Genomic DNA, 27,691 nt, shown 5'->3' on the forward strand with positions numbered 1-27,691 from the left:
AGCGCTGGGCACACGGGCAGCGGTCAGAGGGGGGACCCGGGACACACGAACACCCCCCGGTTCTTCCATAGCGGAGCAGCCCCGAGCGCAGCCACCTCAGCTCTGCCACCACAGAGCCTGGAAGACCCCAGGCAACACCGCCGTGAAGGCGCAGTACGCATGCGCTGGGGAAGCCCCCCGCCAGGGGCGGGGCTGTGGGCGGGGCTGTGGGCGGGGCTTCCGCGGGTGCCCGGCGCCGCCGCCGGCTCGGAGGTGCATTCGCCGGCTCAGCCGTGACAGGTGCGGGCGGGCCCGGTGCAGGTGCGTGGAGCGGGATGGGACCGATGTGGTGGGATGGGGGGGTCGTTACCGGCCTCGGAGCCGGTACCGGGGCTCCGTTGGCCGGGCCGGGCCGTGCTCAGAGCCCGGTGCTGCCCCGCCGGGATGAGGTGTTCGGGGGGTGCGGCCGGGAGGGGAGCGCAGCGCTCGGCCAGGCCTTTTCCTTCGTGTCCTGCTCCTCCTGGCACCTCATGGGGTGCCCGTGCCCCGCGCAGGGGCGAGTGTTGCTCAGCTTTCCGTTCGGGGCCTTCCCGGGTTTGTTCTCCCGTTAAAACGCTCGGTTACGGTTATTGGAGGTTGATTTGGTGCTTTCCAATCACACCTCGCTCAGCTCTGGGTCCTGCTCCACCTCCTGCGGGCTCTGCGCTGCATCCGCACCATCGGTGTGTGTGCAGTGCACAGGATCCTCACCATCCCGTTTAAACTTTAACACATACCATAAAGGGCTGCTTCCTGGAATGACTTTTTTATTAAGCAGGAGCAGCAAAGAAGGTGAGGAGATGGTTGAAGAGCTCTGGATGTATGGGAATGTGCTGGGAATGTGGTGTTAAAGGTGTGGAGCACAAGTTTTGGGGCATCCCAGAGATCTGGTTTCTGTCTCTTGCAGTGATTGAGATCCCAGATACTCTGCTTCACTTGGCCTCTGAATGGCCTCGCAGCAGGTACTGCCTTTAGAAAGAGATTGTTGCCAAACTAGGCCTCCTTGTTTTAAGGTACCTGAGGCTTTCATGGGGAAAATAGCAGGAAAACGGGATGAAACATGGCAGGGGAGAAGCAGCATCTGTGGGAGCAGCACAGGCTGCAGTGGAGTGGATGCTTGGGCATCACTACTTGGGCTTCTGTTCTGAACAGTTAAACTGGGCTTTGCTTTCTCATGACAGGCAGCTTAAACTGCAGAGTGTGGCTTCAGGTGAGCTCCCTGTGGCTCAAGGTTAACCATAAACCAAAGGTTAAACTGTGGCTTTACCTGGCTGCCTCGGAATTCATCCTTTTTAACATGGACATGGTTCTGTACGAAGAGCTGTAAGTTCTGTGTGTAATCCCTGCAGATGTATGCTGTGGCTTTATTAAAGCCATAAGCTAAATGTTTGCTACTGGGCATCAACATCCTGTAATCACAGAAATGCTCCTTTATTTGCATGTATAATATGCCTTTTGCAAAGGGAGAAAATGGACCACTCCTCTTATATTAGATCCTTTTCCTTTGTGGGTTGTGATTTGTGCTGTCGGTAACTACTTTCAGCCAGTCAAGTGGAGGGTGACCTGCTCTTAGTCCAGTCTGGACAGGAGAGGTGATGTGAAATGGTTGGAGAAAGCAGGAATTCCAGCAAGTAGCTCTGCAGTCTGAGTGTCTTCGGCCAGCTGGAAGGGGCCATGTGAGTGTTTCAGAGGCTGCTGTGAGCTGGAAGCTGGAAATGTACCATGGAGAAGTCATCTTCAGGGTGTTTCAACTGTTCTTGCTTGCTGTGATAGTTCCATCTGTACATCTAAAAGCAGCCTCTAAATGACTGTCTTGATTAACCCATGTACTGCCATGGGGTGTCAGTCTCTTCACTGCATCAGGTGCATTCAGGGATGCTGGAGAAGTCCCATCCTTCCTGCCCTTATCGGCCAAGACAGCAGCATGTTCATCTGCAGCCTGTTTTCTCTCCGTGCAGCAGCAGGGAGCAGCACTTGAGGAGGGTTCCTCTGGCTGGAGCACGGGCTGGGCACCTCGCAGGCCCGGAGCTCCCATCTCTGCACTGGAATTCCCTGAGACTCCCAGCATACACCGCCAGTTCTTCTGGGCAGAGGCACTACAGGATCCCAAGTCTTGCATGCCTACAAGGATTCCAGAAGTGTGGCATTTCCTACCTTCGATTCACTGTTCTATCAAAGTTGGCTTAAGATGCTTCCCTTTAGGACGTGACTCGTGCTCAGGCAGCCCTGTACTCACACCCCCAGAGTTCTAATGGTGCAAATCAAGTAAAGAATTTGACGGCAAATAGGAGAAGGAGCTCAGCCTGCCTTGTGTTAGCTTTGTAGGATGAGGCAAGGCACTTGCTGCAGGCATTGTGTGACATGAGGGCAGGGATAAAAGAAAAGAGGAAAAAAGGAAAGGCGTTGGCCCACAGCTTTATTTTTGTCTTATCAGCAAACTCTAAATTAATCTCCCCTCCTTTCCTCCTCCACAAAAGAAAACCAAGTGTGCAAAGAAAGAAAATCTGATACAGTCTTGTTGCCTTCTGTGCTGAAAAGCTGAACAAAATCTCTTGCCATTTACAGCAGGACAAGGCAGTGAAAGCTATTGCTTTAGGTAAGTGATAGCCACTGCAACAGGAGGCTTACAGCTGCCTCCATGAACAGGAGACTTGTTTCAGCTCACAGAGGAAGCGGCTGCTGCCTTCAGAATGAGCACCACAAGAGTGAATGAGAAATGTCTGTGTAGGAATTACATCCTCTTAGGTTTCATAACTCCAGCCTTTTCTTACATAAATGCCAGCACATTTGGTTCAGAAACCAGACAAGAGAGGGCACATTAGGGCTTCGTGGAGCCTGTGTGTATGTGTGGGGAACCTAGAGTTCACATCCACATCCTCCTCAGCCACAGTTTGCTTCCCACTCCTGGCTTGTGGCTTCTCTCTCACCCCTTTTGTTGTGGCTGGTGTTTTTATCAAGGGCCTCATCTTAATGTTGTCTGAAGAGGAAATGATAGTTTTAATCTGATGTCTTCTTTCTAAGTCCATTGCCAGATAAAGTCCTGAAATGATTAGGGCTTAGTACATCGGGAGCACCTGAATGGTGGCTTGGTATGGAATCACTTGATTAAACTACTCTTGTGCTCACATAATTCCTGTTGCTGACACTGTGCTCTCCTCCTGCGCAGGTATTTGTGGTGCTAAGATGGAGCCTTCCCCGTTTAATAGAAGACAATGGACTTCACAGTCCTTGAAAATCACTGCAAAAGAGCTTTCTCTCGTCAACAGGAACAAGTCGTCAGCTCTCATGGAGAGGTTCTCCAAGTAAGTGCTGTGAGGCTGCTGACCACAAGCTGTGTGTGCAGGTTGACAGCTGGTACCTTGAGCAATGCTTCACTGGCAGTTGCTGTGCTTCTTTAATATGGGTCTGTAAGGCATTTCAGCTCTGGTTTAATGTGTGCTGGGTGAAGGTTTCTCCAGTTGCTGATGTTCTGTTGTTTCAGTGGTCAGAATAGCTTCTTTCTGTTCTCAGAAAATCAGATATAATGTTCTCTGTTGAGCTACAAATGGCAGTTTGGTTTTGAGGGCAGAGTGTGGGAATGTAGGTGGCTATTGCCATTAGGGCTTTACTTCAGCAGAAACAATCTTGAACTGCTAAAGCCATAAAGTACGTAGGTTTCTCTGTTACCATGGCATTTCATGCCTGGTACCCCATGAAGTAGCAGTAATACATTACTGGTTAATCTGAGACCAGTTAGAAACTGGTGGTGACAAAATGAAACCCTCTAGTAAGAGTTCCATCAGACTGTGTCACAGTAGCTGTGTTCTTCACATGCCCCCTTCCCTTTTCTCTGAGAGATGGATGATGGGTTACAGTCAAATCACAATCATTTTATACACTGAGAAAGCTGAGAGGTAGTGGCCTATAGGAAAAGCTTTTAATTCCTTAAGGAATTATATAGACTACAGCTTGGATTTTCAATGGGATTTGGGCAACCAAGTCCTTGGTTATTGCATTAATAGTGTAGCAAGGTTTTGGAGTGTTTAAATGTTGAGGGTGGGAGAAACTTTCTGGAGTCTGTTAGATGGATAATTGGCAACCTGGACTTCACACAAACACAGCTCTTTAAGTTACTTTAAGTACTGTGTCCTGGGCAGAAGCTGCTTGCTTTGACTGCTCTCGTTAAGGTGATTTATTCACTCACTGAAGCTTGATTACAGAACCTGGTCATCTTGCTGCATGTGGCTAATCCTTTGCAAAGGGCTTACTGGAAGTAATCCAAACTGCTGTTCCCTGATCAAGTAGGGTCCCTCTACATAAGCAGCATCAGTTCCTTGGAAAAACACAGTCCTGCTTATGGGCTTTGCCAACACTGACACTCACAGTGAGGAGCATAATTTTTCTAAATTGCTTTTACCTAAATATTTGTACACGAAACCATTTTTTTTGTTCCATAAAGTGTTTAGATTATTGGTTTTGTCAGGTCAGAGACATGCAAGTTGCAGCAGCAGAGACTTGAGCAGTGTGCTATGGTGGGGGAACTTACAGTGTGTGCTGTCTGGGTCTCTTCAGTCCTTGTTTGTTCTCCAGTATGGTACTTAACTTTCATTCCCATGGCCCTCTGTGGCTGTTTCCAGTAGTGAGCTATCTTCCTCCAGAATCCTCCTTTCTCAGCATGCTTCATTCAATATTGGGAACCTTTGGGGTACAGAGACATAGGTTAATATGTTTGCATTGATTAAAGAGGGGCAGCTACACTCCTTTCAGTCTGTACAATGAATGCAGCTTGGTGGAGCAGGAGTGAGGGTGCAGTTTGTCTACTCTCTAGGGTAACAAGAGGAGGAACCTACATGAGAGTATGCTATTTACAGCAGGAAAAAATCAAATGTGATAAAGGAAAACTTGTAATAGAGCAGGTTATCTGCACATGAGATTGTTTCTCTTGGAAGGAACTATGATACACATAAGTTATGGGTTTGACCGCAGCCATTATGTGAAGGCTGAAGCTGGTGGCTGTAATATTAGTGCCTTGTTTACTGCATGTAACACAGTCACAGTTGTATCAAAAGTAGAATTCCACAGATAAGAAAGGTAAAAACACCATTTGCCCCAGCAGCTGTTGGGTGACATTTCTTCCCTTCAGAAGGCAAAGCTCTGCTTACAAATGGCAAAATGTGTCACATCTGACTAATCTGTGCATCTCAAAAGCAGAGTGGGCTCACCCTGTGCAGTGCAGGGGCTGTGGGTGTGCTACTGCCCAGTGAAGTGGTATGCAGATTGCTGGGAGTTTCCTTTAGCTTCTTAAAGGACTTTGATTCATGATCCAGGGTGGCTTATCTTCAGAGGGCTGTGATTACTGGTTCCACTGCTGGGATGGTTCAGCTGCTCTTGAAGCAACTGCTGAACTGGTACAGTTTACAACCCAGCATAGTAGAATGAACTGGCACTTCTGTAGATGTCCTGCTTATGCCAAGCTGTGATTTGTCGCAGTTCAGCAGCTGCTGGATCAATAGCTGAGTTATTCCTGCACAGCAGACAGCTGCCTGGTGGAAACAATACAGCTATTCCAAGGTAAACTGTCTCGATTTGAGATTCAGAGTGCTTAGGGAATGAAAACAATAGTCATGTGTGTTATTATGGTAAACTGAATGACTTAAAAATGTCTGATCACTTTGCATTGCTCTGGTGCTGTTTGCTGCTATTTTTCAAGTCTCTGGTTTAATTTGATAAGTCCAGGAAGTGCAGGGAATCCTTGGGGGGGAGGGGGGAACCCAATCTCAGCTGTCTTAAAGAGCATTCAGTATTCTGATTGAAAAACTGTTGTGTTGGGTTTGTCTCTCTCTTTCTTCTATCTCAAAGGTATCAGAAGGCAGCTGAAGAAGCCACTGCTGAGAAAAAAAGAAGTGTAAGTACTTGCTTCCTGGGCAATAAGCCAGAGCCTGCAGTAAGAATCTACCCTAATGCTGCTGTGACAGTTGATTTTTGGAATATCAAAGTTGCTGCCATATGTCCTACAGAAAACTTGGTTTAGACATAGTGTTTGCTTTGACTCATTCCCCCTACCCATTCCCAATGTGAATGAAAGGAAAGCAAATGAAGTTCCTTGCCCCAAGCAATCTGTTGAGTCACCAATTCGCTCCTCAGCAAAAGGCAAAATGAGTTAACCACAACACATGAATATCCACCTCTTTGTTCTTAGCTGTAGGCAGTGGGGTGGTACCTCTTCCTTTCTTAACTAGATTTATAAGTCTGCTTACAAGAAGCCACCAGCCTCTCTTAAATGTAACGTGTGTGCATCTTTAATAGCTGTAGCATCCCTTAAGGGGGATCTTCTCTGAGGAGCCTTATGGGGTTCAGACCCCTGGATGAGGGAGAGCATCCTTTTTGGCTGTGTTACAGTGTCACATTTCATTGCACTTACTGTTCTGGGGTCAGAGGACCTTGGCTGAAGTACCAGGCACTAAGATTGATGGTCTTTGTTCACACACATCCTCAGGTTCATTTCTGTTTAAATCTTTTCATGATACATGGGTAAGTCTGTGGTAGAGCATGCTGCCTTCATCTCTTTAATGCTTGGGAGTCACGCTTTTGTCTATGCAGGATATAGGTGTGATAAATAGAGCATCCCAGAAATTATTCTCTGGTCTTAAATTTTCATTGCTTGTGATCAGGGAATAGGCAAGTTCCAAGCAAGAACAAGTGTGCTGGGTCCAGAGCTGCTCCTGTGAAACCTGCTGTGCCATTTTCAGTCCTTCTGCTACATTACATTTGCATTATAACTTTAGTCCTTTCTTTCCAATGCAGTCAGCACAAGCTGATTGTTTTTGGAAGAGTATGTGGATTCAAGTTAATTTGCAAAGCAGTGTTCAAAATGTGACCAGAAGAGTAATAGGGTGAGAGATTTAAATCCTAATATAGCTGCTAATCCTGTTTAATTCCTGTAAGCCGAGCAAACCTGTTCCATTTGCAGTGAGTCTGAGACATAGTGGTCTCCATAAGGGAGAGACAGCAAAAATGCAATGATGATATTGATGTGAATGAATCAAACATAGGCTCTGTTACTCAGGGGAGATGTAACTACTTGTAAGTACAACCAGTTTGAGAAGCACTTGAATGTGAGGGTTAACTGCTGCCCCATCTAATTCCCAGTGGTAAGGCAGCACTTGCAAGCTTGTGTGTGTGTTTCCTGGCAAGAGCTTTCAATGTGTTGAGTGAAATAGAAGAAAAAAAGCCAGTAAATGGTCTGGTATTTATAAATGGGAGCCAAAAGGTGTTTGTTGTCAGTGTTTAGCTTGAGCCTTACACTGGGTGGCATGAAATACTGCTGGTGGATCTCTTGTAACTCAAACACTGCTGTTAACTGGTAGTAGAAATACATAGCTCCAAAAGTGGTGGTTTCTGAAAGCTAATCCTAAGCTTTTTGGAAGGTCTGCACTGATTGCTGTCTTCTGAAGCAGCTGGAAGACATTGCAGCATTTGGCACACTACCCACCCCTCATATGGCTGCTTGTGCTATTGTTTGCTCCTTCTAGGACCCGAGACCCTTGGGTGGTGTTGGGTCCCTTTCCTTCATGTGTGGATTGAAGCCTTTTGTGTCATTTAACTCATCAGGGCCTGACTCCCTTTTCCCTTATAAGGCCATCCTGTTTGCTCACTTCCTGCTTTAGCTCCTGACTTTTCTCCCCCCCTCCTTCCTTTCCTATCCTGGATGCTTTCTCCATGTGGCACAGTTGTAACTATTCACAGCTGTCTGAAAAAGCAGAGAGCTGAGCTCAGTGCTGAGCCTTCAGCTTCCTTTCACATAGAAAGGAAGTGCTTTAATGCTTCACCAGGCATAAAACTGGAATTAACTTCTTGTTCTTCGTAGAACACAGAAAATCTTCCCCCTCATTTTAAAAGGGGGAATCTGAGTGTGCTAAAGAAGAAGTGGGAGAATCCAGTGCTGGGAACGGAGTCTCAGACGGAAAGGCTACGAAGCAGCTGTGCTGTGCACAAGGTTACAAACCCCGGGCTTGGATTCGGGAGCAGCCCCATTTCTTCCCCAGAGGAAGAGCAGAGCCTGGGTGCTGGTGCTCCATCCGCTGAGCGCATCCCTGGCCAGCTCCAGTGGTCTGGTGGTGACAGCAGGAAGCCCAAAAGCCACTCAGCAGAGAGTGGCAGGATGGAAAACTGCCTGAGAGAGCCCAGAGAGGTGGAGAAGCCGGATGCCAGCGAAAACACGGACTCGTCGGGGAAGATCGAGAAGTACAGCGTCCCTCTGACCAAACTCAAGATGATGTTTGAGAAGGGTGAAGCCACCCAGCCCAAGGTAAGGATCTGTCCCCTGCAATCATGAGAGAAGCTAAAGCTCTGCTGCCTCCTGGGCATCAGGAAAAGTCCCTGGAGGGAGTGGTTCTTATCTGTTGACTCTGCAAATAATTGTACTCATTGTTTTAGTTGAAACTTAACGTTGTGGGTGTTAATAACTTACTTCAGCTGCACGGATCCCGGCGGAGCGCTTGGAGTTGGGGCTGTTGGGGATTGCTCAGTGGAGATGCGAATTTGCTTGTGAAAGGGGTGCAATTTAAGAGAGAAAAGTATGGAATTCATGAAGTGTGAGGTTTTTAAGCAAGTTGGGTTTGTTTGTATGGTGTCTGAGCATTAAGATGAGCTATGTGAGTGTGTATGGTGTAAAACAATGTATGTGTTAAAAGAAGTAACTGAAGTGAGCTCAACAACCTCGGGTGGTTGCAGTGGAGGTGGAGGTACTGCCAGAGTTGAGGGGCTTTTATGTATGTATCAGTGAGTGGCACAGAGGCACATGCAGAGAGATGTATGTGCTGTGAAATGCTCCCATCTTTTCCTTGCTGTTCTCTCATCTTTCTATCTTAAATGTTTCTTATGGGGGGGGAGAGGGAGGAATCAGCAGAGATAGGCAGACAGGCTCCTGCCTTCACTAGTTTTGACTTGCAAATGCACAGGGCTTGCATTTTTCCTACAACTGCTCATGAAATGTGATCCTGCATGTGGACTGCAGACTCTGTGTCCCCGGGGAGAATTGCTTAACTAGAAAATGAGTTGCATATGCGAGTGACTTGCAACATAGTCCTGAGGCCTTGATGCTCGTGGATTTTCCAGTTTTCTCATAGTTTCCTTTACTTCTGGCCTTTGTTTGACTGCGGGTGGTTTTCTTGCACTATTGAGCAAACCAAGCGATTTTGGTGCAAAAGTTGTTTAAATATGCACCAATTCAGGGCTTTGGAGGAGCATCTCAGTGTTCAAGTGAGGTTTGGGTCTGTATGGAGGAATTTCACAACTTGGATTTTTGTAGGCTTTTGTCATTGTGTGAGAGCTGCCTATACTGTCACGTCCACTGAAGGGGTGGGCTGTGGAGGATGAGCTGATAGCGCTGCTCTCAACTCTTCCTGTAGGATTACTCAGTCAGGATTCCACAGGAAAAGTACCGGTTTGCAGATGGGCTTCAAGTAACTTTAGCTTAGCCTGGGGAATAAATTGTTTCGGAGCTCTGGAAGTGATATTTCTGTCAAGTTTAGTAATTCCAAGATCGTTGAAAACAGCCTGAGCCCAGTCAATACTGTACAGGAGGTATGAAACTCTTCAGGTTAGGATCAAAGTACGTTCCTATTCCAAGTACATCTGGTTACTTTTTAGTTTTCGAAGAGAAAAGGCACAAAGTGCTCTGAAGTTTGATTGTATGGGGGAGAGAGGGGGTGTCTTTGCAATTAGAAAGCACTATTGTGAGATTCCTGGTTCTGGGAACTTATCTGAGGCCTGGAGGATGATGTCATGCAGTCCCATACAATAAAGATACTGAAGCACTATGGGGACACAGCTCTTTTTCACTAAGGTAGGAAGCAACTATGGCAGTGGTGTAAATTTGCCTAACTGCAAGCTCTGCCATTGCCTCTTCCATTTACGCTTTTTGCCTGAACTCTGTGAATTGCTAAAGCTCTGGTTTAAGTGCATTCAAGACCTCAGAGAATCATTTAGATTCGAAAAGACCTTTATGAACATCAAGTCCAACTGTAAATTCAGCTGGGATGGCGATTTTCCATGGCATTTATGTAAGTCTTAAGGTAAAAGTGCTGTCAGAGCTTTGCTGATAAAACATCTGTAGAAGCCAAATAGCAAAATGGCTGTAACTTCATGGCAGCTTTTAAAGATAAAACAACTTTCCTGGTTGCTGGGCAAGCCTGTGGCAAGAATCCAGATTAGAGCCTGGATTTCCTGACTCAGACACCCACTCTAAACAAACCTATTCTCATTTCCAGGGTTTGCTTATGCAAAACTTTCTAGTTTCTTCATTTATTCATTCAGATCTTGCTCCATCTTCTGCAACTTAGATAAAAGGCAGATCTTTTTTATTGCATCTTCTTGGAGAAAGCTGCTGTAACCATGCTAGAGGCAGGCATATCAGTCTGGATTGATTCAGCACTAAGCAAAGCCTGAACATCAGCCCTTTTATCAACTACAAAGGATTCTTCCTGTGATAGCAAAAGAGTACACAAGGAAGAGCAGAAAGAAAGAAAGAGCAAAGTAGATCTGCAGTATTCCTTACAAAGCTGTCTCCAAGTTGGTTTGTGTTTTTCCCTTAAGGCAGAAAACTGTCTCCTGTAACAAACCTCATGTACAGGGTCACATTTGATACACTTGGCATATAATGAAATAGGTGTAACTTGAGTTGGTCTTTTGCCCAACAGCTCTTTGTGCCCCACGGAAAATGCTTTTAACTCTGTTTTAGGTACCTCTGCACTCACCTCTTTTGTCATAGAACCTTGGGGCTTTCCACACAGGAGGAATGCAAGTAGCAATCTTTTTGCAAGTGGCAGAAGCTGTGGCATGGGAATTGTGGCCCAGCCAGCCTGTGGAGGGAACAGAGTGCCATAGGCATAAGGCTGGAAGTCAGGGATTCCTTCATGCAAAAGGTGTTCCCTTCCATGAGCCAGAATCACCCTAATGACTTCAGTTGGTTAGTCTATTGATTGTAATGGGGAAAGACCCTCATCTTCCCTTTGTTAAGCCATGATTATTATCATTATTATTCTGTTTTTTCCCCGTACAACATAAAACTGCCAATATAAAATCCATATAACGTTGACTTTATATATATATATAGGTTTTAGAATGAAGACCTATACAGAAATATCTCTGAACTCTAAAGCGTTTGTATTTTGGTGGTTTGAGTTTCTCCTCTCAAGACCTAATTGTGTTATACTTACCTACAGAGAAGTTCTTCAGGTGAAATTGTTACCTGCAGATGTCTGAGGTGGCAAAGAAGACAGGAGGAGAGGAGCTGGCAGGACTGGGACACTTGGAGTACTCATTAACTCAGTCTGTTTTAGCTGGTCATGAGATGGCTGCCTCTGAGACTTGACCTTTTCCTGCTGCAGTGGAGTCCACAGTGAGGTGGTGTGATGGGGAGAAGCTCTTTGCTCCCAGGTCAGGACTCAGCAACCTTCAGGAACATCCTGCAGAGTCAAGCAGAGGAAAGTGTGATGGGTATTGAATCCTTTACTGCTGATAAAAATACAGAGGTTTTGGTTGTCCTCTCAACATGAGGGCATCATGTTGCTGGAGAAAGACTACAGGGAGAATAAATAGAGGTGTGATTCTGAAATAGAATGAGAAGAGGTTTCCTGAACAAGTTACCTGTTTCATTTCTTTTTCTCTTGGAGAGTGCTGATGGTTTCCTTCAGTGAGGTTGGAAGCCCAAATGCTGGATGTAAATTACTTAAGACCTTTGTTTCCTGGGAGTGAGAGCTTCCCTATGCACTCTGCTACCAGTTAAACTTTGTGTGTTAATATTGTAAACTTGGGCTTTGCTCTGTAGCTTTGTCACTCCTGCTGTGTGCCAGAAAACATGTGTGGTGCCATATGATGAAAACACAAACCCCAAAGCCAGGGCAGTGTAAACCAGGGGTTTCAGGTGGGCTTTTGTCTTCTGCATCTTCAAAGGATCATGTATTCTGCCTGCAAGGATGATCTTTGGATACTAGTCAAGAGTTAGACCCTTTGAATGAGGAAATTGAATTTTAAGAGCTTCAGAGTTGTGGGTTCAAGGTGACATTAAAGCTGCCATAAGCTGAATAAGAATCACCTAGTTTATCCAGAATGAGGAATCTGCAAGTCCTTGCAAGTGTGCAGACACTCCCCAGCTGAACCTATCGACACTCGATGGAAGGAAAAGACTTGTCATAGCTGAGCTCTTTGCCAGCAAGAGAAGTTACCAAAGCCTTAAAACCACAAAAATAGAAAATATTTCCCATGCTAATGGAAAAAGAGGGGTTCCAGCTGCATTTTGCTCTCCTGGTGAGGTTGCTGCTCTGTGTGCCAAAGCAGCCTGATTTGTCACAGTGATTATCTTACACTGCAGTTCTGTGAAAAAAGAACTGGAATTTCCTTCACTTTGGTGACCAGCAAATAAGAAACTTGTTGGAAGCCAGGGATGGGGGGGAATGTGTGGTTGGAGCATCTTGCCAAACCTGCCTCTTTCCTTACATTAGCCTCAGTCTTCATTTCCAACCAGCTCTGTGATTTAACTCTTCCTAGGGAGGGAATGGTATTTTATAGATTGACTTTCAGGTGTGAACACTTCCTACCTTGATGCAATTGAATTAAACTCTGCACTGCATGAGCATTTCTCAGAGGTGCTGGCATCTCTTCTCACAATTCCTTTCATTGAGCATCAGATTTTGGGGGGCTGGACTCAACAAATGAGTATCATTGTGACTGAGCCAGCCAGAGCATCTGTGTGGCAGTGCTGCAAAGCACCCTGCCCAGCACTGCAGCTTGCCAGAGAGTGCTTATCCTGGATATCTGAGAATATTTATCTCTGGCTCTCTCTTGCTAAAGCTTCAGCCTTATCAGACCTAATTAGGGAATTATTTGGTACCCAATGCATAAGCTGTTCAAATCAAAACAACTTCAGATAACTTTCATTACAATAGTATTTATTCTTCTTTCTATTGCTGAATATCAGTGCAGATTATTAATAGCTCATTCCTTTCATCTGTTTTCTGGTTTTAAGTATTCATAAAATGACCTTGAACATAAGCTTCAAACGAAACTGTATGAAATGTAGGAATAGAGGCTGGAGTTTCATATTTGCAGTGATAAATGCCTAAAAATCTGATTTTTGTGATTCTGGGACTCTCCAACAAAGACAACTGCTCAAAGGGCATGTGCTGACCTCTTCAGGAGGGGGTTTTCCAGGTGGGAGAGGGTCAGGTATTCTGTGACCAAACTTGATAGTGGGTAAATAAGATGTCCCTTGCTCTACTTGTTTCTGCCTGCAAAGCAGATTTGCTACTGACACCTGTGCAGCTTAAAGGCTTATAGGGGACAGTGTTTGTGCAGGCAGCTGATGGGTGGCTCTTGTCTCTCACAGGTCCCCAGAGAACAAAGGAAGACAGCAGTTGGGAGAAGGATCTCTGAAAACAGCCTCTCTTCAGAGGACTTTGATGTTGGCCAAGGAGAGAAGAGCCTCAGCACATCAGGTCAGTAAACCTCCTGCCTGTGGTTTGTGCTTTAGTTCAGGAAATAACCAACACAGTGGAAATAACTTTTGCCTGTCAGAAATGCATCTTCCGAAGTACATCTTCCATCTGTAAAGTCCATGTGAGTGTTGCATTTGATTAATGTCTTGAATTTTAAACCCTTATACCCTTAAGCATGGGAAGCCAAGGCACTGGAGATAAGCTCTTCCCTGTGAGGGTGATGGGACACTGGCACAGGCTGCCCGGAGAAGCTGCCCCATTCCTGGTAGTGTTCAAATCCAGGTTGGATGGGGCTTGGAGCAACCTGGGGTAGTGGAAAGTGTCCCTGCCCATGGCTGGGGGGTTGGGACTAGATGATCTTATGGTCCTTTCCAACCCAAACCATTCTATAAGTTAAGGAATGAAACCCATTTTCCCCTGTGTCTTAATCCTAGAACTACTTTTAATAGTCAAACTAATGCAGGAAGCAGTGAACAGACACAACATGCTTTCTTCCTTCTTGCTTTAATTCTCATCCTCATACTTGTCCAGCCTTATGCCTTGAGCAGAATTATGTTTGGGGACTCTTTTCTAACAAAGCATTTACAATGTTCTGTGCTTTCAGCCTATGGCCAATGCAACTTACTACTTAGTGAAGCACATTGTGTTCTTATTTGAGCAACTCTGGAGAGAATGGCAAGAACTGCTTATATTAGTTTATTGTTCCCAAGAGGGACCTTAATGATTCATGCAACCTTTTAGTCCACTAACTAGTGAAAGGTCTTTCTTTAATCATTCTTTATTGAATTAAATTACTTCTGAAGACCTGGCCATTACACAGGGAAGTTACATAGCTGAGCAGGCACAGGAGCTGGCTTTTTAACCCTCTTTGGCTAACATCTGGCAGCAGAAATGAAAGATGAATGGCAAGTATGGGGCACAGCTCTGGGAGTCAGGAGATCTGTACCTCTGCAAAGCCTTAGGCTCCTCTGGAGATAAAATGAGATGCTCCAAATGATCCTGTGAGACTAAACTGAATTATTTCATAATGTGTTTGTTCTTGATATCCTCATCTGTAACATGTCATGTGCTAAATGATTCTCATGGAGAAGGTGGCAATGGCAGGGGAGACTTCCTTCCTTGCTTCCCAAAAGACTTTGACAACTATTCCACTGTAGGAATAATGCATACTTCCATTTAGCCGCTCTAGCAGCTGCTTGGATTTGATAGTAACAGTAAACCAATCTTCAGCATTAAAACTGTTTGCTTTCATTACTTCTGAGACCACTGGCTGCTACATCTGGTGAATATGCTCCTTCTGAAACCAGCTGCATTAACTATGAGGCTTGGAGCAGAAATCTTGGACTGAAGCATTTCCATGCTCTTCAGATGTGGAATTTCTGTGGTCCTGGGAGTGGTGAAGGGCTGGGGTTTGTAAATCCTTCTGTAGACAGATCTGTTGGTGTTCCTCAAAGTTCCCCTTTATTCACATGCTGCTTTTTGCAGGGCATCTTGTAGATTCTAGTCCAGCGCTGAGCCCAGAGAAGGCAGAGACCAAGAAAAGCCTGGAGATGCCTCGCTTAACAGAGACTTCCATAAAGGATAGGCTGGCAAAGTACCAGGCAGCTGTGTCCAAGCAGGGCACATCCACGGGCATCATCACCACGGTAAGTCTGTTCTTTGGCTTAAAGTAGTGAATTTATGTCCCAGCCTGAGACTGGAAAGAAGATCTTATGGATACCAGGCTTTCTGAAGATGATGCTGTCTTTTGAAACTAACTTTGTGCCCACAGGAGTCATGTCTAATGAAGAGCTGCAGCTAGCTATATACTGCAGGAAGAAATAAGTATTTGCATCTTCCTGGAATACCCTTGAAAGTTTTCCAAGGATTTAATTCCTGACACCCTGACTGAGGTCCTTCTGGGACACAGAATCATAGAATGACAGACTGGTTTGGGCTGGGAAGGACCTTAAGCTCCTCCAGTTCCAGCCCCCTGACATGGGCAGGGGCACTCCCACTGGAGCAGCTGCTCCAAGCCTCCTCCAGCCTGGCCTTGAGCACTGCCAGGGATGGGGCAGCCACAGCTTCTCTGGGCACCCTGTGCCAGTGCCTCAGCACCCTCCCAGGGAAGAACTTCCTCCTTATACCTAACCTGAACATCCCCTGTTTCAGTTTAAACCCATTACCCCTTGTTCTATAGCTGGCATTCTTTTTCTTTGTGCATTTCTCTAGCTCTCTGCATGTTTGTTTTAAAACCAGCTCAGTTCTGTATTGTACATCAGCTATAGGCTAGGGGAAACTGAGGCACAATAAGATGAAGTGACTTTCAGTGTCATACAGTGCATGGAACCTGCATCTCTTGGCCTGCAGCTTTGGGATCTCCAGCCAGTTTTCCTCCCTTCTGCTTTTCACCTCCCTTTAGGTCTTCCCACCCATTATCTGAGTCCAGTTAGACTCTTGTGAATGAACCTGTGCCCGTTTTGCAGCTATTTGGTGAGGAAATGAGCAGTTAATGAATCATGGTGAAGTGTTTGCAGCTGAAGGGATGGCAAGAACCTAAGTTTTGTTAAAAAGTGCTTTAATACACTGCTGGAACTGCCTGATATTTTGTCTAATGATGGGAACTTTTATTGCTAAAGTATTGTTTTTATTAAGCAGAGTAATAGATTTTAAAAAGAGGATTGGCCTTTAAAAGTTAGGAAACTTGCCTTGGAAATGAAAGCTGAAAAGAATGGTTCTAAGCTTTGGAGGAATGTGTGTTTCCTGGGTATCTTTTTAGAGAGGCAAAAGCTGAAATGATTTCTGAATTTCATATGCACTGTGGGCCTAATTCTGCAACCCCTGGGAGGAAAGTTGAGTAAACTTCACTGTGTGAATGGAAAGGGATTGCAGCCAGTGCAGCAAATGTGATTAACTGCTGATTGCAGCATCCTGTTTCTCACCTGGATCCAGTTTGTTAGATTGCCCTTTCCAGTTTGTGACTCAGATTGGTGGTTGATCCACTAAATGAGGGCCTCCAGGCAAGAGATTTACCATCGATGTCTCTTGATGCAGATCCCCAGCGATCTCAGCTGGGGAGTGCGGCTTCGGCCTGATGCTTGTAGGATGTCCCATTTGGCAGAATCTCTTTTGATTCTGGCCTGGCACATCGACAAGGGCAGCACATAAAATGGAGCAAATAACGGTTTCTGAGGCCAGTGTTTGCAGTACCTCTGTGTTCCAGTAGCAGCCGTTAACTCTTGGATGTTCCCCTTCCCTGCTGACAAAGCAACCAGGGCTCTTTTGATATGGTAGTGTGGTATTTGTACTTCCCTTCTCTTCAAATGTGTCGCATCTGTGCTACAAAGGAAAGCTGTAATCTCTTGGGAACAGCTATTTTGAGGGCATTGTGGTGTAATTAGGCCTGCATTAAAACTGATAGACACTTACAGTTGGTTAGAGTAAGGGTGAGAAGCGATCTTTCCCATGCACTGCAAATGGTAAAGGAAGGGGGGGGGGGAGGAGTAAAGATGATGGACAGCACATTTAGAGATCAGATATTAAAATTCAGTCCCAAACCTATTAGACATGGTTGGGTTTGTGCAGACTTGTTTACAAAATCCAGTAGGATGCTGGTGCTGGCATTTGGCTGTTTCTCTTTCATGTCACAGAGAAGATGCCTTGTGAAAGGCACGAGGCTTTCTGCAGTTATCTCATCTCCTGGGGCAATGAAAGAACCAAGAGGTTTCACTGGAGTTAATTTTTCTAAAGTGTGAAAGATGCTTTTGTGCAAATCTGAAGCAAGTCAGTTTGTTAAGAGCACAAATCTCTGTAAATAACAGCATTAGGGTTTTGACAAGTATTGAAGCAAGGGTAGGGTTTGCTTTCATCTCCTACAGTTTGCAGTCGCACAGTGCTTGAGTTAGAGCTTGTCTTGACGTACTTGTAATTTGAAATGAAAAGTTGCCATTTCTGGCTGAAAAGGAAGATGTGGATGGAGCAGGGGAAATGAGAGTTGGGTTTTAAACAGCAAGCCAGAAGAAAAAAGGGGTTGTTGAGAAAAATGCTGACATTCCTTCCGCAGAGTATAGTAAAATTCTACAGCCCAATCTTTTCTCTTCATTAGAATGTATCACTGACCGAGAATGTATGGCTTTTGCTGCCCTTGCCTTTTAAATATCACTGTATATACTAGGGAAACAGCTGAAAAAAAGATGTTAAGAAACCCAGAAAGTAAATACTGTCCTAGGGGAAAAGAACCTGTCAACTTTTAAGTGCTTTATCCTATAGAATGAGATTCAAGCCAGTGAAAGTGAACTCAAGAATTACAAATCTGAGCAGAAGGAGAATATGCCACCAAGTCTTGAGGACTCCATTTCCTATCAGGATGGGGAGAAGGTAAGATGCTCATGCTGTGAAGGTCAAGGGCTTCCCTTTCAGTGGAAGTGGTTGTAGAAGCACAGCTGATGTACTTGTTCCACAAGCCATGTAGGAATGGAATGTGAGCAACTGGTACAGAGTGTGTGCATGCTGCACAATTCCTGGTTTAAGTTATGTTTTTAGACTGTGAATTGGAAGCAAGAAAGTCTCCGTGGAAGACTTGAAGCAGTTGTAGGGAATACCTAGACATGAATGCTCAGGTTTCTTGGAGGGTTCCCCTGTCTCAGTCATGGCATGTCTGTAGTGTGGCAGAATCCTTCAGTGTCATGGTTATGTATTTCCTGGTAGCTTCAGAAGCTGACAAGGGCTGAAACCTCTGATGGTTTTGTGGGGTTTTTTGTGTTCTGTTTGGTTTTACTCTGCCACTGATTTTTGATGCTTATAGTGAAGCTACCCTAAACATTTGTGTCTCGTGTTCCCTAACTGTAGAAAGGGGATTCACAGCTCTGGAGTTGGTTTGTTTATGGGGTTTGGTGTTGGGTTTTTTGTTCGAACTACACTAGGTAAAAAGAGCAGCTTTGTGTGACACAAGTAAAAGGAGTTTGTCACTGTTTCTTCTGCACTTAGTGCCTAAGTTTTGATTAAGGTAACAGAATGCCAGTTTGGGTTTGTTCCTGGGTTTGAGCTTCAGCTGGAAGTTGAGACAAAATTACCCTGCGAATGTGAGACAATAAAGCTCAAGCTCAGGCTTGTGTGGACTAAACTGGGGACAGCAGAGGGGATAAAAGTAGCTGAATAATAATTGGGGTACTGTGTATTCCAGCCACTGGGAACACGTGGCAGCCTAATGCCGGGAGGGCTTTTAGAGCTTTCCAGCCTGCCTTGGGCAGGGGGCCAGGTTGTTGCTCTCAGCTGTTCCTCACTGACAGCTGAACAGCTTTGGGTTCTGCTGCTTTCTGCTCAAAGGTGAGTTAAAGAACATTGGTTAAATCAGAATTCCCCCATTTTTTGAATGGAAGAGTTGAATAAAACCTCTTGTGTTCAGCTAGATTTGGGAAGTGACTTGTTGAGGTGTCCAGGTGCAATAAGGAACCTGAACAGGACATTGTTTGAGAGCCAGGCTTGTCCTTTTGAAATGACATTATGGACTTTGGAAATAAGCCTAATGAAAACTATTAGTACTAAATGTCAGGAACTGACAGAAAGGAAACAAAAGGAACTTGCTAACCTTCTCTGTCATTTTTCACACTGAATCTGGGATTTAGTAGCCAGACATGTGTGACTCTTAACAGCCACAGAACACGCTGGTGCACTTCCCATATGCTAGTGTTAGTTATTCCTTCACTAAATCAAAATATGTTAATATATGTAACTCACTTCCTCATGAATTTGCAGGCTTCAGCTGCTTGCAGTGGACCTTTCAATCACTAAAATGAATTAGTGATGATTTGCAGTTAATCTTGTTACAGTGCTTTAGTTTCTCAGTGTAGCTACTTACAACTGTTTGATTTAATAGTGCCAAGTTTAATAAAGAAATACACATCAAGAGCTTTATCTGTAATGTGTTTAGTAGCTGAAACTGGTTTTTATATCCAGCTCTACACAGGGTAGGTCCAGGCATGTTTGTCCCAACGTTGCCAAATGTTGGAGGGAGCCTTGAGCTTTCCAGTAAATATATACTACTTGGGGATTTCTAAGTAAGAAAACCTGGCAGGTACATCATCAAAATCCACAAGGATTTCTGAAGACTGATAAAGATGTACAAGCTACAGGTGTTTGGGGAAAAAAATAGGAGTTTGTGTGTGTGTGAACACTGTGGCAAATGATCTTAATATTGTAAGAGCTGTAAAATTATGAGGGTATCTACTAAAGGACTACCATTCTTGCAGTCAGCTGGACTCCGCCTTGTGCCTGCCAAAACAAAGAGGGGCTTCGTGTACACTTCAGTATGGCCAGTCTCTTTCTGTTTCAGTGCTTACAGTGTCAAACTGCCTGTTTTACTCAGCTCCTGATTATTCAGGCTTGAGAAGGTCCAAGGTGCTCATTGTCTAATGTTCTCTTGCAGGTAGGTGAGAACAATTTGTCTTTCCACGCCGGTCTCCTAGAGGATGGCAATGGTAAGCACTTAGTTCAGTGCCCACAGTGAGCACTTTGCAGGGATGAAGAACAGTTCATGGAGGTTCACCCCCATGTATTAGTTTCCTTTTCATATCAACTTTCCTGGTAACTCAGAAAAGTAGAACTATCATGGTATCTAGATCCAAAGGTTTAATGGCAGATGAATGTTCAAGGAAAAATGTGCTGGCTCTTAGCTGGCTGGGTCTTATGAACATAAACTTTCCCTGGTTTTAAAGCTATTGTAATTGCCTTTTCTTCCTTCTCTATTCCCTTAGTTGGACAAAACTTGGAGAGGGAGACAGACATTCAGAAGCCTGTCAGCACAAAGCAGCAGAACTTTGGTTCTAAACCAGGTGGCCAGACAGATGCATCTCTGCCAAAAGCAGTGAAGGTAAAGCAGCTGTTTAGTCTCTAACATTGGTGACTGTTAAAACCAACTGACTTCTCTATTTAATATTGAAAAGCCTTAATGCAACTGATGTGGTCACAAAGGATCTGGCAGTAACTGTATCACTATTTGATCTGTGTTCATTAGGGAACTTTAATTCAGGATGGAAGAGCATCTCAAAACTCAGTTCTTCTTCAAAGACTCAGTTTGAGTTGCTGTTAGAGCTGTGTGTGCCTGTGACAGAGGCAGTCTCTTCCTCTTCACTGTGGGGAAAAGGGATTTGAGCTGGAGCTCTTGGAAAGTCAGTGCTCCCAGAGAGTGGCACTGAGGTCCTGATACTGAGTTTCAGAGCCTTTAGTAGGCCGGGACTTGGCTTTCCACCCTGCTCTTCCAGCTGTTCCCAAGGTAACTGCAGTTGGTGGTAACTTTATATTAAGGGCCCTGTGGTGACTGACTCCACAAAGATTGAGTTTGACATTCTGAGTAACAAGTCTTGAATGTTCCATTGTCTTTAGTGGGAGCTACAAAGCATAAAGCAGATGGAGAACTTCTTGGGTAGGAATGTATTTGCTAATCGTTTCAGACACAAATGGCAGTGCTGAAGGTTTTGTTCCCACTGTACTTTCTCATCACGTGTGATGTCTGGAGTTAGGATGCCTGTTCCCTGGGCTGCTACAGACTTCCTGGCTCACTCCTGAGGAAACAACTGTGCTTTTGTTGTTTTCCCCATCTTTGAGAGGAACAGCACTGATCTCATGAAAACCAGTGAGATGTGGCTGCCCAGTGTTAGTGTTCTGGAGTATAAATGTCAGTATGTGAAATGAGAGCTGCCTGTAACATTTTAATCTCAGACTCTTACAGCATGCAACCTGTGGGTTTTGGTCCTCTGTGCTGTCTCTTTACATTATTAGAATCATTTTAGCTCTCTACTTTGTTACTGCTTTACATGCTGCACTGCCTAGATAGAAACCCAGATGCTGTTTATTCATGTAAGGTTCCTATTTGTCTCTTCCAGCTTCTGTTTCCTGTTCTTGGTTCCTAACCTCTACTCCTGCCTTCTGCTTCCCTCCTAATGTGAGCTCAACTCTCAGCTTTCTCTCAAGCTTTTTATATTTACTGGGCCTCACCTTCCTCCTGTAGCTCCTATCTGTAGTATGCCTGGAAAGGAGTTGCTTTCTCTTCACACCCCAAAACGCCTCTCCACCAGACATAGGGCTCATTGTTATACAAGTAAGTTCCTCCTCTTAGACGGGGATGTGCATTGCAGAAGCACATGCCAGCACTGTCAAGTCATGTATTTTGTTGGTCAAGATGCCATCATAATTACAACTTTAATCTACTGTAAGCTCAAGCAATGCTTTTAAAGAAATGAAATACCTATTAAACTGGAATTAAATGGGCAGCAAACTGTATGGCTGTGACAAACTGACTTTGGCTGGCTCTGTCTTCAGCAACCTGTCCCTCAGACTGTAACTTTTATTGCCTAACCATTGTTTCCAGCCTGTTATAAATAAATTGCTCAGATTATGTCTTCCTGTGACCTTCCTGTTTTTCTTTAGCCATCATATTTTTCCTTAAAGCTTTTTAGTATGTTTGTAGCAGGTAATTCTTTCTCAGTCAAAGAAAAGTTCCAGCAGCAGTGTGTCCGTGCAGACCCATGGTATGGAGCCAGGCATTCTCTTGCCTTGCTGCTAGTTGTAATCAACACACAGCCTGAAATTGTCAATTTTTCAACTGTTATTTATTTTTCCTTTAAAGTCTCTTCCCTATCAGCAAGCCTTAATAGATTCCAAGCAGTGAATGGCATCAAGTGACCTTTTTTCATGGACAATCTACTTGTTTCCTTGATGCTGCCAGAAACAGAATCTGAAGTCGTTGCCATGCAGCACAGCAGCAACACTTGACTCCTTAGTGTTACAGTTCACCCTTGCACTAAACCCCCAGGAAGCTCTCTTAGTGAGCACATGAACAGTTTTAGCTGTTTAACCTCAAAGCCCTCCTCACTTTAAGTCTTGAGCAAGTTTGAGGGCTGCGTGTCCTGAAACCTGAGTAGTTTCTTTGTGATAGAACTGGAATTGTGGACAAATGGAGTCAGAAGTGTTTCCTGCTGCCTGTATCTGCACTGAGACAATTTGCTTCTCTTTAAGAGAGGAGAACATTGAGCTAAAGTGGGTGATTTCTAACTGTGAGCAGCCTGCTCCATTCCTCTTCCCTCCCACCCTCTACCTTTTATTTTGAGGGTATTTCAGCTCTTTTTCTGCACTTTTTTTTTCCTCATTTTGGTAAGTCTTGTACTGACTGTATCTACCTCAATGTTTCTTTGTCATTTTCCTGTCAAGAAAAATGGAGGTTGCAGAACTCGATTAGACAGCTTTTTGGGAACTAGCTCAGTCAAGAGAACTGAATTCTGGTAGCTTCATTGTTCCTTCTCAACCACTTGGGATGCTTCAGCTGTGGAATTCACTGGGGTGAAATCTTGGCTCAGTGTCAAGCCACAGCAATCCTATGGGCCTGTCATTGCCTCTTCCTACTCCTTGCCCACCAGAGCCCACTCTACCATAATTAGCACTGAGTTGCAGAAAGGGAATAGCTGCAATGTTTCTGAGAGCTCTGGAAGCTGTGCATGAAGCCAAGTCTCCAGCAGCTGATTCATTTCCCAGTTAACTTTCTGTTCTTCCTGTAGAAGTTTCAGTTGCCAATGAAGGAAACGTGTGTTGGGTGTCAGAAGACCGTGTACCCCATGGAAAGGCTCTTTGCCAACCAGCAGGTGTTTCACACGAGCTGCTTCCGCTGTTCCTATTGCAACAGTAAACTCAGGTAAACACACTGCTCCGCATGGGAAGTGCAGCTTTCCTCTGCTAAAGCTTAGCTGAGCTGAAGGCAGCCATAATCCAGTGAATTGGAGAGGAGTGTAGGAGTGTTAATACACTCCTGGTTCTGACAGTGGCTTTTGCACTTGATGAAGTCTATTTTTAAGCTCTTAATGGAATTTTAAGTGGGGAAATGTCCAACTTTGTAAAGAACTCCTGACACTTGAAAAGAAGGTCATGCAAACTCATGAAGGGTGGTAAGGCTGTCTTTTCTAAACATGTTGGAGGACTGAAATTGAATCTCTTTGGTAACATAACTAAAATATACAATTATCTGAGGCTCAGAATGTTAACATTTGACTTTGTATTTTCCTGAACAGTCTTGGGACATATGCGTCTCTGCGTGGGAATATTTACTGCAAGCCTCACTTCAATCAGCTCTTCAAGTCTAAAGGCAACTATGATGAAGGCTTTGGACACAAGCAGCATAAAGAATTATGGGCAGGCAAAACTGAATGTGAAGAATCCCTGGAGAAAACTGTCCATGTTGTAAATGCAACAGAAAGTCCACAAAGCCCTGGAGTAGAGGATGCTCCAATTGCAAAAGTAGGAGTTCTTGCAGCAAGTATGGAAGCAAAAGCTTCAGCTTTGCCTGAAAGAGAAGAGAGACCAGCAGAAACTAAAAAGCTCAGGATTGCCTGGCCGCCTCCATCTGACCAAAGCAGTCAAGGAAGTGCCTTAGATGAGGGCATCAAAGTACTCAAACCCAAGTGGCCCCCAGAGGAAGAGAGTTCCAAGCCAGATGTGCTGGAGGAGGTAGATCTGGATCTCAAGAAGTTAAGAAGGTCTTCCTCACTGAAGGAGAGAAGTCGTCCCTTTACAGTTGCAGCCTCATTTAGAACAGTATCTGTTAAAGGCCATAAACCAGAGAATTCATCATCTCCTCCCAAGGCAGAGAGAGACATGTTGAAAAGAAGTGAGGAATTGGAGAGAGAGGTTGTGGTAGACAACAAGCAAAAGGAAAAGAAGGTTGAGAATAGGAAGATCCAGAGTGCAGAAGAAAAAAATGAGGAAGAACAGGAATTGTCTGGTATCAAAAGAGTAGAGCATAACTTTGTAGAAAATGGCCAGGTGAATGCAGAGACAGATGAGGAAGAACACGGTATGGAAGAGCAGGACATTCCAAATGAAGAATTCCTTGAACCAAATTCTCCTAAACATTCCAGCTTAGCCAATGTCATGACTGCTAAGGAATCCTCTCCTAACCAGAATCGCAAATCCCAAGATGTTGGGTTCTGGGAGGGTGAAGATGTGGAAGATCTATCAGTGGAAGAACAGATCAAAAGGAATCGTTACTATGAAGATGATGATGATGATGATGATGAATAAATTGGCCTTTACTAGAAATCTTACTGCAAGGTGCTGGGCCTTTTTAAATGGGTGGTTTTAGCTTTAACAAAGAGCTGTCCTCCAAGAAAGCAATGCTGTACTGCACATCGACATCAAGGGAATTCTGTGTGCAAAGTATCTCAAATATCTAGGAAAATACTCTGGAAGCCTGCAAAGAGTATATTTAGGTGCATGGAAGCAAGTATCCAGCTGTGGGATAGCTTCAACAGGTAATCTGTGTCCACAGCGTGGGAACAGAGTTGTTCTGTACGCCCACTGTCTTACCCCTTTTGAGCTTCACTACGTATTTCATTAACAATTTATGGAATTTCACTGTGCTCACAGTGCTGTTGTGAAACAGGCTTTCTATAATACACTACTTCTACCACTACAAATGCTACTGCAGTGCTTAGGGACCAATTTCAAAGGGACTTTCTGGCCTGCTTTAAAAATGGTAACTTAATGCACTTTAAATACAGTTAAAGGGCACAACTGAGCTGTTTTTTTGACAATTAAAACATTTCTGTGCTTAGTATCAATCAACTAAACCATCTCCAACTGAGTGCAATGTGATTTTTCATTCTCAAAACTGCCTTTGAACAATTGAAGACTCCTCCTTCTCCTTGTTTTTCTCTGTGCAACTGGAATGGTGTGCCCATTGCTGGAACACATGTATTTTAGTGCTTATCCAGAAGCTGTGCTGACTGACAGATCTCTTTGAGGACAACTCAACCCTTTTGCAGTAGCCTGCAGGGCATTACTTTTGCATTTCATGTGCATTTGAAGTGGGGTTTTTGTTTTTGTGCTCTTTGTTGGTTTTTTTTTTTACTTGGAGTTCATCATCATTCATTTTAAACTGCAGATAATATTTTAAGGCCTTTTGGCAACTTTGAAATCCTACTTGTATCAAGCTGCCATAAATCTTTTCATTACAGCTGTGAAATTATGCTGCATTGGGAAAATCTCTGGAATAAACCCATCTGAACAGTGCAACTTTGATTGCTGGCATTGAAGCTTAGTACATTTTTAAACTTGACTTCATTTATTTTAAAAATAATGAAATCTTGAACAGTGGAAGGAGGATGCCCTTTTATATTAGCTTATATTTGTACTGTATTCTCCTGAGATTTAGCTCCTCACTACACTCGAGGTGTAAAATATTCTGCTTTCTTAACAGTCCTGCTAACTACAAAACCTTCAATAAAGTTTGGTCATTTCCATGAACATTTAAGCCTGAAGACTGGATTCATACTCGATTCACTTAGAGCTGGCATTTAAAAAACCCATGGGAGAAGCTGGGTGAAATCCCGGTGTTGTAACTGGAAGCTGGAGACCAGGCAGTGGTTTTTGTGGTGCCACTAGGTGACACTGTGTGTTCGCTTTTTGCCTGTTCGCAGCCAAACGGGCAGACCGTGTTCTCATATGCAGCAGCCTGGGGAAGAGGGATTAGAACAGGATGGGCAAAAGAAATAAGGTGCATGTATTTTACACTTCCACTTCTGGGTTTAGGTGGTTCTCTGACATGGTAGCTGAGGACAACTGAGAGGTTTTTTCTTCTTCCTTCCTATAAGCTGTTTTGTATTGCAGTCATCTTCACTTAAGCTTGAGGTAGGTTTGGCTGGGAGAGACAGAGACTAAGACCTAGAAGTGTCCTGCAGCAGCATGAGAAAACGGATGTGTGTATGACATCTACATAGGGGAAGGAGGGAGAGAGAAGGGAGAAGCAGCCTGCTATCTAGCTGGACCACAGCAGCAATTTTACATCATAAAGTGTACAACAGACCGCTATTTTCCCTTTCTTCTTAAGGGAGAAGACAGACTTGATTTGTACAGATGGAGGTATTGCAAAACTGAGAAAGCTGCTGTGCAAGCATATGCTGCTTTCTGTAATCTTTTATCTCTTCCTAACAAAATGCATTTGGTATCAGGTTTCTTCCAATTACTAAGCAATAGGAGATCTTTCTGGCTGGATATTGTGCTAAGTGTATTTGAAAAGGAAGGGAAGAATATTTATGGGCTTGGATTTATTGGATATGTTCCTAAGAAACTACTTGTTTCTTAGGAAACGCAATTGAATTTTACAATGCATCCCCAGCTGCATAATGCTAAAGCAACACTGGCTGTCATTACCAGAGACTTTAATGGTGTAAATCATTAGTCCTGGTTAAATCTGATGCAGCTGCGAGTCTGAGATACAAGGACCTGTGCTCATCACTCACTGGCTGAACATGGTCCAGGAGAAATTAGCACAAGTGGTACTTTTAAATAAAGTCCTTGATTAAAGAAAAGTGAATCATGAAGGAGCCTGTCCCCAAATCTATTAGTTATCATAGTATTTGAGTGCTTAATGGGCCATTTAATTTGCTCTCAACTGGACTGATGCCAGAAGAGCTATTATATGAAGGATGGATCATTTGCTATAGTGCACAAGGAAGTTGATGCTGGCCACCTTTATGGAGCTTGACAGCCTAATTGAAAAGCTTGCCCAATTGTTACTCAATAACCCTCATCGCAAGACTGGCAAGCTAAACCACAGTGTTTTGAACGCTATAAGGATTATCCTAAACTTTGCCAGCCAGCATGCCTCTTGTGCTTAAATTTGGTTAAACCACACTGCTATTGTAAAGCTAATCCTTGCTGGCTTACCATTCACTCTTCCCATGAGAAACTGCACTGTCCTGCTGGCAGCACTGGGAGCTTCCAGAGCTGGTTTGAGTCCGCCTGAGGCATCGGAGGTGCGGGAGGTGATTTATCTGTGCTCGGCGCCTGCCTCAGCCGGGGCCTCCCCTCGGGGTTTAGGCCGCATTAAGCCCCGTCTTGAGGGCTGGTTTCAGTCCGAACAACTCGTGTCTGGCCGCAGGAACCCCTCTCCAGGGGTTCGGAAGCGCTTTTCGAGCCGCTTTAACGCGGCCTCCCCTCAGTGAGCACTGAGGCAGCACCGGGAGCGCGCACACAGCCCCGGGGTCCCCTCAGCACTGAGGCAGCACCGGGAGCGCGCACACAACCCCGGGGTCCTCTCAGTGAGCACCGAGGCAGCGCCGGGAGCGCGCACACAACCCCGGGGTCCCCTCAGCACTGAGGCAGCGCCGGGAGCGCGCACACAACCCCGGGGTCCTCTCAGTGAGCACTGAGGCAGCGCCGGGAGCGCGCACACG

The 27,691-nt window shown here is 44.7% G+C and overlaps 1 protein-coding gene across 3 annotated transcripts; it reads left to right on the forward strand.

The window, feature by feature from the left end:
• Positions 1-235: 235 nt before the first annotated feature.
• Positions 236-25,767, forward strand: LIMA1 (LIM domain and actin binding 1). 3 transcript variants are annotated; one of them, XM_034071447.1, is made up of 11 exons: positions 236-300; positions 3,185-3,320; positions 5,857-5,902; positions 7,865-8,305; positions 13,385-13,493; positions 14,979-15,139; positions 17,742-17,849; positions 19,897-19,948; positions 20,225-20,340; positions 23,021-23,154; positions 23,528-25,767. In XM_034071447.1, exons 2-11 carry the CDS (start codon positions 3,202-3,204, stop codon positions 24,534-24,536), a joined length of 2,295 nt encoding a protein of 764 aa, XP_033927338.1. In that variant the 5' UTR covers positions 236-300; positions 3,185-3,201; the 3' UTR covers positions 24,537-25,767. The 3 variants fall into 3 exon arrangements, with proteins under 3 accessions (XP_033927338.1, XP_033927340.1, XP_033927339.1); XM_034071448.1 differs by having other exon boundaries at positions 265-279; XM_034071449.1 differs by lacking the exon at positions 17,742-17,849.
• Positions 25,768-27,691: the final 1,924 nt, after the last annotated feature.

The sequence above is a fragment of the Melopsittacus undulatus genome, chromosome 21, assembly GCF_012275295.1.
Source record: "Melopsittacus undulatus isolate bMelUnd1 chromosome 21, bMelUnd1.mat.Z, whole genome shotgun sequence".
NCBI classification, from domain to species: domain Eukaryota; kingdom Metazoa; phylum Chordata; class Aves; order Psittaciformes; family Psittaculidae; genus Melopsittacus; species Melopsittacus undulatus.

Excerpts from the sequence above, each read along its gene's own strand:
- LIMA1 (XM_034071447.1), top strand. The coding sequence starts at position 3,202 with ATGGAGCCTTCCCCGTTTAATAGAAGACAATGGACTTCACAGTCCTTG. Across the intron at positions 15,140-17,741 it reads CCACGGGCATCATCACCACG|AATGAGATTCAAGCCAGTGA; the intron begins GTAAGTCTGTTC and ends TTTATCCTATAG. Across the intron at positions 23,155-23,527 it reads TATTGCAACAGTAAACTCAG|TCTTGGGACATATGCGTCTC; the intron begins GTAAACACACTG and ends TTTCCTGAACAG.